This window comes from Ornithorhynchus anatinus, chromosome 11 (assembly GCF_004115215.2).
Source record: "Ornithorhynchus anatinus isolate Pmale09 chromosome 11, mOrnAna1.pri.v4, whole genome shotgun sequence".
Taxonomy (NCBI): Eukaryota; Metazoa; Chordata; class Mammalia; order Monotremata; family Ornithorhynchidae; genus Ornithorhynchus; species Ornithorhynchus anatinus.
Window position 1 is genome coordinate 27,312,028 of NC_041738.1, and position 12,044 is coordinate 27,324,071.

A 12,044-nucleotide genomic window follows, 5' to 3' on the forward strand; every position below is an offset into this window, starting at 1 on the left:
CAGAGCACCGTTCTAAGCGCTGGGGTAGATACAGGGTAATCAGGTTGTCCCACGTGAGGCTCCCAGTCTTAATCCCCATTTTACAGATGAGGGAAATGAGGCAACTAATCCGTAGTTTGTTCGGAGAGCCCATTGTGAGCACACCACTGTATCCGGCACTTGGAAGAGTATAATGGAGAGAGAAGAAACACCCTCTCCCCTCAAGGGGCTCGCAAATCTCAGGGGACAATCCCAAGATGCCGGTTTGACACCCGGGTGGGGCATACGGAGAAGAGATGAGGAGCAGGAGATAAGGTGACCCCAGAGTTGCCAAGGTGAACTCTGAGGAGGGGGGCAGTATCACTTGGCCCCCATATTGTTTCTTCCTGACTACAATCACCGTTATATTACCTGACCCTCAGCTCTGGATTTGCATGAAGAAAAGTAGTCAAAATCAAATCCTCAAAGGAAAATTTTCTCTCAAAAAACTCATCTTTGGACAACAGTTTCATCAAGGACACACACACCACTGACTAGAAATATTTCCCGAAGCAAAACGATGTCAAAAGATTTTATTCTGGCTTCATTCTCAAGGCATGTTTTCCTCAAGATAGAAAAGGCAACTTTGCCGTGTTACAAAAATAGGAAAACAAGCGAAATAGACATTTCAAGTGTGAATATGGAGTGACACAAAGCCTAAATGAGTGTATTTTTGGAGGAGTTCAAGAAGCAATATTGGACATGATTTTTGAAAATGCAAATGATATAAGTGTAAGTGGTAAATGCATGGCAAAAGTATGGCTACCGATCGCAAGTCATACAATTCTCGATTAATTATCTTAATACGTGGTACACCAAACTTAGAAGAGTGCAATTTTCACAGCTAAACCACCAGAGACTCTAGTTACCGAATCCTTCAATATAAACAATTTCCTGGTTTGCCAGGTTTACCCCTTTTTGTTTCTAGTTAAGGTACCCTATGGATCCCATCAAAAAAAAAAAAACTTGGAAAAGGGCAAATCTTCATCAAGCAGAGTTGCAGTTCTACTAGCGGAGCGTCATTTCACACATCAGGGTGCCAAGTGAACTGCCTGATACCCCTTAAGAAGGGTTTCAGAGATAACACTACTTTAAGTGTCGCCACAGTAAATTTAATAATGTCAGGGATGACCCCCCAATTTTATAAACGAGAAATGGGAGGCCCCAAATCCAGGGACTGATAACAGGGCTGGAGAACCTCCAAGTCTGCTGACAATTTTAAGAGGATACAAACTCAGAAACCAAGGAGGTACCCAAGGAGGCAATCAAATCAAGATAAAGGGGGCATGAAGAGATTACGCACTTCAGTGGCCATTGGTGACAAGCCAGGAGAGTTACGGGGTCATCAGAAGGAAATGAGCCCATTAGTTCTCCAAATTCGGAGCGGGGGAGAGTAACTTCTCACCCCCGGAACGTTGGAGAGTGCAAAAGACGAGGACAATAACCTTTCATAACCACCCCATGGGAGGAGGAAAGGGTTTTGAAAAAAACCACCATTGATTCTAACAGCAAACAACCCTTTGTTCTAGCCTCCTTCACAGCCAGAAGAGTTTACCGAAGTGTCGGTTGGTGCTTTATTTCCCGGAACCTAATTCTTTCACGAACACACTTTCAGGGGTGGTGAACTGCGTCTATGAAACCGAAGAGCAATTTAAATTAGACCTTTGGGGTCAATCTTAAGAAAACGCCACGATAACGTGAATCTCGTTCCGGTGGGCCTCTTCACGGAACTGGAGTGTTCCGGCATTCGCTACAAGAGAAGCGGCAGCAGTTACTGGTAATATTTCTAAATCAAATAAGTCATCCGGACGGCCAGTCCCTCCCCGGGACAGGAAGAAGCACAGGGCGGAAAGGGCTAGTCTCCATACTGTATTTCTGCTTTAAGCTCGCGTGAGAGATAATTTACTACGACCGCTGCCAATTTCTGCTGAAGGGCGCTGTTGCCCATTACCAGGGCAGTCAACTGCACAGCGTCCATCCAGTCTAAGTTTCTGACAACGGCAAAGGCCTCGTTATAGAGCTTCTGTTGCTCCGAGGGGGGCAGTTCCATGATGATCTGAGGAATTGGCTTAAATTGTCCACTAGTCATCCAAGCACCAAGCAGGCCACCGACTGTCCCCCCTAGAAAACAAGTAAAGATTTCATTAGTCAAGTTCAGCTCATAAATACCATACACACGGAACAGCCGGGAGTTGTCAGAGTGAACATCTGCATTTTGCAGCCCAATTTCTACTTGATGCTTGACTTTCTATGCAAAAGAGGAGAGGGAAGCGTTTTTTTGTCTGTCTGTTTGATGATACTCGTGAGGTGCGTACCATCGGTCAAACGCTGTTCTAAGCCTTGGGGTAGGTATGAGTTAATTAGATCGGACACAGTCCCCGTCCCGCGTGGGGCTACGTACGAGAGAGAACAGGTATCGAATCCCCATTTTACAGTTGAGGAAACTGGGGCACAGAGAAGGGAAGTGACTCAAACAGCGAGCAACTGGCAGAGGAATCGGCAGAGCCGGGATTAGAACCCAGGTTCCCTGAATCCCAGGCCAGTGCTCTTTCCACTAGGTCACGCTGCTTCGCACACCGGGCTCAGGTCTCCTGTGTTTTAGTTGAAGAATCCACAGCTCTGCTCCTCTAGCCGTAGTTCCCTACTACTCTTATTTGTTTCTACCTCATGGCCTAGTGGAAAGAGCACGGGCTTGGAAGTCAGAGGGCGTGGGTTCTAATCCCGGCTCCGTCGCTTGTCGGCTGAGTGACTTTGGGTAAGTCACTTAATTTCTCTGGGCCTCATTTACCTCATCTGTAAAATGGGGCTTAAGACTGTGAGCCCCACGTGGGACAATCTGATAACTCTGTATTTACCCCAGTGCTTAGAACAGTGCTTGGCACGTAGTAAGTGCTTAACAAATACCATCGTTAGTATTATTATTATTTTTCTTGGTGCGTACTTGTCCTTGTCTTATATTGTTGTTGTGTTTTTATTAGATTGGAAGCTCCTTGAGGACCAAGGACCGTGTACACCCCCTAAGTACTCTTTCCCAGTGCTTAATGCAGTGTTTTGCACACAGAGGAAGCGGAGAGATCTTTACTACTACATTTAGTCCCCACTCTGCTAATGGCCTGAGCGAGTCCCTTAACTTTATTTGTGGTATTTATTAGGCGCTTACTATGTGCCAGGTACTGTTCTAAACACTGGGGCAGATACAAGGTAATGAGGTTGAACACAGTCTGCGTCCCACATGGGGTTTAGAGTCTTCAACCCCATTTTACAGTCGAGGTCACTGAGGCACCGAGAAGTTAAGTGACTCGTCGAAGGTCACCCAGCAGACATGTGGCGGAGCCAGGATTAGAACCTAGGTCCTTCTGACTCCCAACCCAGTGCTCTCTCCACTGGGTCACTCTGCAGCTCAATACTTGATTCTGTTTAGTTACCCTTGATTCTATTTAGTTACCATTGTTTTTACGAGACGTTCTTCCCCTTGACTCTATTTATTGCCATTGTTCTCGTCTGTCCGTCTCCCCCGATTAGACCGTAAGCCCGTCAAAGGGCAGGGACCGTCTCTATCTGTTGCCGACTTGTTCATTCCAAGCGCTTAGTACAGTGCTCTGCCCATAGTAAGCGCTCAATAAATACTATTGAATGAATGAATGAATGAATAATGTAGTCTGTAAAACGGGGATGACGATACCTGCCTCTCCTTACTTCACAGGGATGTCGGGAAGATAAAATCAGACAACGGATGTAAAAGTACTTTGAAAAAAATGAAAGCCCTCTAGTTTCAGTTTTTTATACAAGCTGAATTGACTCCTGAAAGGAAGTTTGGCTACAATTTTATGTACCTCCTTAAATCTGTACAATAACAAGAAACTCATTTACTAGTTGCCTTTTCCAGTCTCCTCCACCCTTTTCCCATTACTATGGAATATTTTAAGGGCAAAATATAATTGTCAAGCTGATATAAACGGTTTAGGGAATTCTAGGAATCTGAGGTGGAAAGACTATGTATATCAAAGGTGTAATTCAAGAAGGCTGGGGGAGGGAGGGGATGGATGAGGGGGGGGAGCGGGAAACTGAGTCAATTTGGGGTACACCACCGAACTGGGGACACCTTGCCATCTGCTCTCTGAGCCATGAGAGGAACCGCTCTCTTCAAACCTGGAGGGATACGGCATCCAAAGGCCACCTGCCGCTCCAGAGGGATAGGAGAGAGGCAGTGTGGTCTAGTGGATAGAGCCTGGGCCTGGGAGTCTGGGGATCTGGGTTCTAATCCTGGCTCTGCCACCTCTCTGCTGTGTGACCTTGGGCAAGTCACTTCACTTCTCTGTGCTTCGGTTTCCTCATCTGTAAAATGGGAATTAAATCTTACCGCCTCTTACCGAGGCTCTGGGACCCATGTGGGACAGGGACTGTGGCCTTCCTGATTACCTTGTATCTGAACCCGTGTTTATAGTGGTGCGTGGTACATATGAAGTGCTTAACAAAATATTATTTAAAAGAGAGAGGAGAGAATGAGTGAGTCATCCCCTCTTCACCCAACAGCATAACAGGCTAATTTACAAGGTTTACTGAACTTCTCCCCAGATGAAATATTTAAAGCTGACAAGAGTCGCCCTCCTCTGTATTAGACCTTCATGAGAACATCAGTATTTGATGTGGAGCAACACTTAATACAAAAAAGAGTAGAATTATTGATCAGTGAGTTGCTAGCTCTTTGAGGAAGAGAAAAATGCTTTTCTTTTCACATTCGAGTTAACCCCCTACCTGAAGTAGCTAATCCTTCCGCCGAGCATTTTACCGGTTTTCACCTATTCTCATCAGAGTTGCGAACAACCTTGGCTTTCCAAGGGAAATGTGAGCACAAGTCTGAAAAATTCACACTTTGGATGGACTTCAATAAAATAACAGGGATGAGGGCAGGCCGTTCCAGGATGTTATTTAGAAGAAAAGACCATTCCTCTTCACCCTTTATCAATGGCTACGTTTGGAAAGCAGCGAGTCAGAGTGTACCAGTAGGGAAGCGACGTGGAATAGGAACCAACAAGGACGACAAAATTCCCACCCGATATTTTCCTTTACTCTTTTTGACCGCTGCCCTCCAAATGAAAGCGAGTTTCGGAGACCAGCGTGATCCAACTCCACTTCTACTATGAATGTCCCGGGCAGCCTACTGGAAACCATTCTTCCTCACTCGACCTCAGTTTCTCCACCTGTAGAATGGGAGGAGAAACAACTAACATCTTCCTCAAAGGTTCGGGGACAATTCTGCAGCTAATTAAAGGGACTAAGTAGCCACGATAAATTCCACGAAAACGGATTGAAGAATGGAGAGCAAGAGTAGTGATGGTACCTCTTAGGGTGTCTTACCTAGGCCCACTCACTTACGTTTGCAATTGGAATCTGACTGGCATTTTGACTGCTTTTCTTATTTCCTCAGAGCCTGCGGTTTTGGCTCCAACTGAGTTTCCGACAAACCGACCTTCCACTGCCGCGGTATATCCTTCCACTGACTGGTATTTTCTCAAATCATCCATCTCCAAGCCTAAGAAATAAGCTCAGATTTGCCTTTAAGGAATGATGACAATTTCCAGCCGAGACTCGCCGTATCTATGAACGACTAGCCAAAGTAATATTAACTCACCACTCGATTCCTAGAAATCTTACCAATTCCCAAAAATGATGTGAAATACACGGAGGCGTGTGTGGCTTTCCCAAAATCGAAATCGAAACCCACATCAGACAATCCAGTTGCCCCAGGTTTACCCACGCTCTCTATGTGACCCAGAGGATCATTTTATTTTTTAAAGAAAGCCCCTTCACTAGAAGACTTTGGGGCCCAAGATGCAGTCAATTTTCACTCTTCTCCATGATAAAGGGAAGGAGATAAAGGCATTAACATATGTCCACTTTGGAGGTCAACTGGTAATAGCAGAGGGACAGACAACCCATGGAGGCTCTGATCCTGCTGGAAGCCATTTCTGTTGACCTCTGTTACTTGACAAAATACACCTCTGATCAATCAATCAATGGTGATATTTTTGAGCACTCACTCTTTGCAGAGTCAGTCGGCCAGTCGTACTGATTGAGCGCTTACTGTGTTCTTGGAAGAGTACAATATAACATTCCCTGCCCACAGAGAGTTTACAGTCTAGACGGGGAGACAGATGTTAATATACAGTGCTTGGCACATAGTAAGCGCTTAACAAATACCCTATTATTATTATTATAAATAAACCTACAGATATGGACATGAGTGCTGTGGGGCTGGGAGGGGGCTATGAATAAAGGGAGCAAGCCCGCCGCAGAAGGGAGTGGAAGGAGAGGAAATGAGCGTTTAGTCAGGGGAGGCCTCTTGGAGAAGATGTGCTTTCAAAAAGGCTTTGAAGGTGGGGAGAGTAATCGTCTGTCAGATATGAAGAGGGAGGGCGTTGCAGGCCAGAGGCAGGATGTGGCCGAGAGGTCGGCGGCGAGATAGAGGAGATGGGGTTACGGTGAGTAGATTAGCATCAGAGGAGCAAAGTGCACGGGCTGGGCCTCGGGAGGAGAATAGCAAAGTGAGGTAGGAGCGGGGCAGGTGACTTGAGTGCACTGAACTAGCACTTGGGAGAGTTCAATGCAACAGAATTAGCACACGCATTCCCCGCCCGTAAGGAGTTTATTCAGTGGAAGTCACAGAATACCAATCTTATCTCATAACCTCAAGACTAGACCTCTGTTACTTCCTACACAGTGGCATCTGTGGATTCAAATACGCTCACAGTGGGCAGGGAACGTGTCAACCGACTCTTTTATATTTTAGTCTCCCAAACGCTTAATGCAGGGCTCTGCACACAGTAAGCACTCAGTAAACACGATCGATTGATATGAACCAAGCATGGACAAAAAGGTATATTTTTTTCAAAAAAGATCTGCTTTGTTATCTTCTCAGTCTGAGTTACAAAGGGGCTATTCTGGCTTATCTCCTGCCAGAGTCTCGGTCTGAAGGGGAGAGGGGGATAGAAAGGACTCATTTACTTTCCTGGGGAAGAATCCATCAGGTTGGAAAATGAGACCAAAGCCTTCCCACCTTTCCCTGTTGCCCAGATTCTGATTCATTCAATAGTATCTATTGCACGCTTATTATGTGCAGAGTACTGTACTAAGCGCTTGGAATGTACAATTCGGCAACAGATAGAGACAATCCCTGCCCAGTGACGGGAAAGGTATGTTAAAAATACAAGCGCCAACTGGGGATGCCAATGCAACCTGGCCCAGTGGAAAGAACTAGGCCCTGGGTTCTAATTCTGGGTCGGCCACTTACTTGCTGTGTGTGATCTACATCTTTGCCCCTGTTCTCTCCCCCTCCCTTCAGGCTCATATCTCCTCCTGCCTCCAGGACGTCTCTACCTGGATGTCTGCCCGCCACCTAAAACTCAACATGTCCAAAACTGAGCTCCTTATCTTCCCTCCCAAGTCCTGTCCCCTCCCTGACGTCCCCGTCGCCGTGGACGGTACGACCGTCCTTCCCGTCTCTCAAGCCCACAACCTCGGTGTCGTCCTTGACTCGGCTCTCTCGTTCACCCCGCACGTCCGATACGTCGCCGAGGCCTGCCGGTCTCACCTTTATAATATCTCCAAGATCCGCCCTTTCTACCCCATCCAAACGGCTACCGTACTGGTACCGGCTCTCGTAATATCCCGGCTACATTATTGTGTCCGCCTTCTCTCCGATCTCCCTTCCTCCTGTCTCTCCCCGTTCCAGACTATTCTTCATTCCGCTGCCCGGCTCATCTTCCTGCAGAAACGCTCTGGGCATGTCACGCCCCTCCTTAAAAACGTCCAGTGGTTGCCTATCAACCTCCGCACGAAACAAAAACTTCTCACTCTAGGCTTCGAGGGTCTCCATCACCTTGCCCCCTCCTACCTCTCCTCCCTTCTCTCTTTCCACTGCCCACCCCTCACGATCCACTCCTCCGCCGCCCACCTCCTCACCGTCCCCCGTTCTCGCCTATCCCACCGCTGACCCCTGGCCCACGTCCTCCCGCGGTCCTGGAACGCCCTCCCTCCTCACCTCTGCCAAACTAACTCTCATTCGCTCTTCAAAGCCTTATTGAGAGCTCACCTCCTCCAAGAGGCCTTCCCAGACTGAGCTTCCCGTTTTCCCTCTGCTCCCTCTGCTGCCTCTCTGCCCCCCCCCACCTCCCCTCAGCTAAGTCCCCTTTGCCCCCCTTTCCCTCTGCTCCTCCCCCTCTCCCTTCCCCTCCCCTCAGCACTGTGCTCGTCCGCTCATTTGTATATATTTTTATTACCCTATTTATTTTGTTAATTAGATGTCCATCCTCTTGATTCCATTTATTGCTATTGTTTTTGTCCGTCTGTCTCCCCCGATTGGACTGTGAGCCCGTCATTGGGCAGGGATGGTCTCATCAAGGCTCAGTGGAAAGAGCCTGGGCTTCGGAGTCAGAGGTCATGGGTTCAACTCCGGGCTCTGCCACTCGTCAGCTGTGTGACTGTGGGCAAGTCACTTCACTTCTCTGTGCCTCAGTTACCTCATCTGTATCGCCAAGATCCGCCCTTTCCTCTCCACCCAAACGGCTACCTTACTATTACGGGCTCTCGTTATATCCCGGCTAGACTACTGTGTCAGCCCTTCCTCCTCTCTCGCCCCGCTCCGGTCTATTCTTCACTCCACTGCCCGGCTCATCTTCCTGCAGAAACGATCTGGGCATGTCACTCCCCTTCTTAAACAACTCCAGTGGTTGCCTATCGACCTCCGCTCCAGACAAAAACTCCTCACTCTAGGCTTCGAGGCTCTACATCACCTTGCCCCTTCCTACCTCTCCTCCCTTCTCTCTTTCTACCGCCCACCCCGCACGCTCCGCTCCTCCGCCGCCCACCTCCTCACCGTCCCTCGGTCTCGCCTATCCCGCTGTCGACCCCCGGGCCACGTCCTCCCGCGGTCCCGGAACGCCCTCCCTCCCTCCTCACCGCCGCCAAACTGATTCTCTTCCCCTCTTCGAAACCCTACTTAAAACTCACCTCCTCCAAGAGGCGTTCCCAGACCGAGCTCCTCTTCCCCCTCTACTCCCTCTGCCATCCCCCCTTTACCTCTCCGCAGCTAAAGCCTCATTTTCCCCTTTTCCCTCTGCTCCTCCCCCTCTCCCTTCCCATCCCCACAGCACTGTACTCGTCCGCTCGACTGTATATATTTTCGTTACCCTATTTATTTTGTTAATGAATTGTACATCGCCTTGATTCTATTTAGTTGCCATCGGTTTTTACGAGATGTTCTTCCCCTTGACGCTGTTTAGTGCCATCGTTCTCGTCTGTCCGTCTCCCCCGATTAGACCGTAAGCCCGTCAAACGGCAGGGACCGTCTCTATCTGTTGCCGACTTGTTCATCCCAAGCGCTTAGTACAGTGCTCTGCACATAGTAAGCGCTCAATAAATACTATTGAATGAATGAATGAATAAAATGGGGATTAACTGTGAGCCTCACGTGGGACAAGCTGATTACCCTGTATCTATCCCAGTGCTTAGAACAGTGCTCTGCACATAGTAAGCGCTTAACAAATACCAACATTATTATTATGATTATTATCTGTTGCCGAACTGTACATTCCAAGCGCTTAATACAGTGCTCTGCACATAGTAAGCACTCAATAAATACTACTGAATGAATGAATGAAAGTCACTGCGCCTCAGTTCCCTCTTCTGCAAAGTGAGGATTCAATACCTGTTCTCCCTCCTACTTAGACTATGAGCTCCATGTGGCACCTGATGGTTTTGTATCGACTTAAACGCTTGGCACATAGCAAGCGCTTAACGAATACCACGGTCGTTATCGTACCATTCCATCTCAAACACTGATATAGGAAATGTGTTGGGGGTTTTTTTAATGGACCTAGGATAAGCATTGCAGAATACTACAACTACCATTACTATTAATAATGATAATAACTGTGGCATTTTTTAGGCAGTTACTAGGTGCCAGGGACCCAACTAAGCCCTGGGGTAGGTACAAGGTAATCGGGTTAGACACTGCACGGGGCTCACGATCTTAATCCCCATTTTCCAGATGAGGGAACTGAGGCACCGGGAAGTGAGGTGGCTCGCCTGAGGTCACACAGCAGACAGGTGCCAGAGCCAGGATTAGAATCCAGGCCCGGGCTCTTTCCACCGGGCCACGCTCCTTCAAGAAGTGCCGCGAAGCTCCGTCAAGTCATTCCCGTCGGTCCATCTGTTCTCTCTCTCGCCTTAACGTCCACACGCCCCGAACGTGCCGGGTAAATGAAGAGAACTTACCTACGGCTATTCCGGGTGGACCTCCCACCAAACCACCAAGGAAAGCGGCCGCCCCGGCCATCACGGCACCTTTTCCAGAATGCTTCACTGCCGCTTTCATTTTCCTCTCCTCTGAAATACAGCACAGCAGGTTCATGATGTCCTCCACCATGACGGGCATTTTGACGAGTTGAGGGGGCCCCTGCAAACAATATTGTCAAGGGAGAGTTGTAGTGAATACCCAGTCTCTCTCCACCTGAAGGAACCAAACAGACCCTGAGGGGGATAAAGGCAGTTGCTGACGTTTGAACACAAGAGTCATCTCCTAGGAAAACAGCTCTTCCTCTTGAAACAGAGGAACAGAGTGTAGCCAAGAAACAAACAGAATAAGGGGAGAGGTTAAAAGTATTCCTTGCTCCCAAACAGGCTTTGGATTTATTTCCAGCCTAATGAAGCAGTTGCTGCCATAAGTTTCAGGATTTCATCATACAAATACCTAAACTCTGTCCTCTCTTGGATCATATTCTTTCCCACTGGCTCTGACAAACCTTTAGTTTTCCCCTACAACACATCAATCGTTCAACAGATCAAACTTCCTCTTGTGTGCACAGCACTGTGCTAAGAACATGACTAAGAGAATAATAAAATCCCAGGTCTGTAAATCTGTTTATTGAGTGCTTACTGTGTGCAGAGCCCCGAACTAAGCGTTTGGGAGAGTAAAATATAACAGAGTCGGTCGACACGTTCCCTGCCCACTGTGAGCGTATCTGAATACACAAATGCCACTGTGTAGGAAGTAACAGAGGTCAACACAAATGACTTTCATTTTTACGTGCTTTTACAGTTTGTCGGCTTATTGTCGTATTGTAGTCTCCCAAGCGCTCAGTACAGTGCTCTGCACACAGTAAACTCTCAACAGATAAGACTGACTCAACAAACACGACTGACAAATTCTTTAATGGGTTGGTTTATTTTTGAATGTTCTTTGACGACCCTGCCAGCTTGTTTCTTGACAGATGTCATAATAACCCCACTGTTAAAGATCCGGAAAGTCCAAAGGCATTGATAACTGAAATAGTTCTTTCTCTCCAGTGTTTTAAAAGTTATTTCAGAAGTGTATCAAAGACCACTTTGCTTCAGATGCCTTGAGGACCCCCCACACACACGGGCGGAAACGAAGAAAAACGGTCCATCCAATAACCTACACATTTTACTGCTCCTCTATTTAAAATTACCCTTACAAAAATTTTCTTTGCGGAAGATCCACTCAACGAATCGCTTAATTGTGGAATATGTTAAGCCCTTACTACGGGTCAAGCGCTATTAAGCCCCGGAGTACATACTTCCAGACTTTCAATTGACAGTAAGCTATATTACAAAATATCAATATTATTAACTATTTTAAAGAGCATTCTGAGGAATGAAACAATGAATCCAGTTGCACAAAGTTTTTAGTTAAACGTACTGCTGTATTTCTAGCATTGTTTGGTCCAAGCAGCGGCAGTTTTCAAGGTTTCCCACAGGTTCTCTTGACTCCCAGGCCTGTTAACCTTGTAAAAGGGAGATACGTTGGAAACCGGTACAGGAGAGCAACTGAGAAGAAATGCTTTGTTGTTTAGAAAAGGGTCCCAAATTGACAATCTAAGTAATCCTCCTTGAGGAGAAAGGTCGACAGATTCTGCAAGTCAAACCCCTAATTAAATCAAAGGTGCCTGCCTTCTCTAATAATTTTTTTTACAAGGCACCTACATCAAAATACCAGAAATATTATT

The 12,044-nt window shown here is 47.2% G+C and overlaps 1 protein-coding gene across 11 annotated transcripts in view; it reads right to left on the reverse strand.

Moving 5' to 3' along the window:
- Nucleotides 1-521: 521 nt before the first annotated feature.
- Nucleotides 522-12,044, reverse strand: part of C11H19orf12 (chromosome 11 C19orf12 homolog) — a 30,997-nt gene continuing 19,474 nt past the window's right edge. For 7 of the 11 annotated variants that reach the window (XM_029075920.2, XM_029075917.2, XM_029075918.2 and 4 more), the window contains 2 exons: nucleotides 10,294-10,474; nucleotides 522-2,139 (listed from right to left, as the gene is read on the reverse strand). In XM_029075920.2, the coding sequence (XP_028931753.1) occupies nucleotides 1,874-2,139; nucleotides 10,294-10,453 (426 nt within the window). In that variant the 5' untranslated portion in view covers nucleotides 10,454-10,474 and the 3' untranslated portion in view covers nucleotides 522-1,873. Of the gene's footprint in view, nucleotides 2,140-5,071; nucleotides 5,220-5,394; nucleotides 5,552-10,293; nucleotides 10,475-11,737; nucleotides 11,803-12,044 lie in introns of those variants that run through there. The other 4 variants (XM_029075916.2, XM_029075922.2, XM_029075921.2 and 1 more) reach the window with 4 other exon arrangements.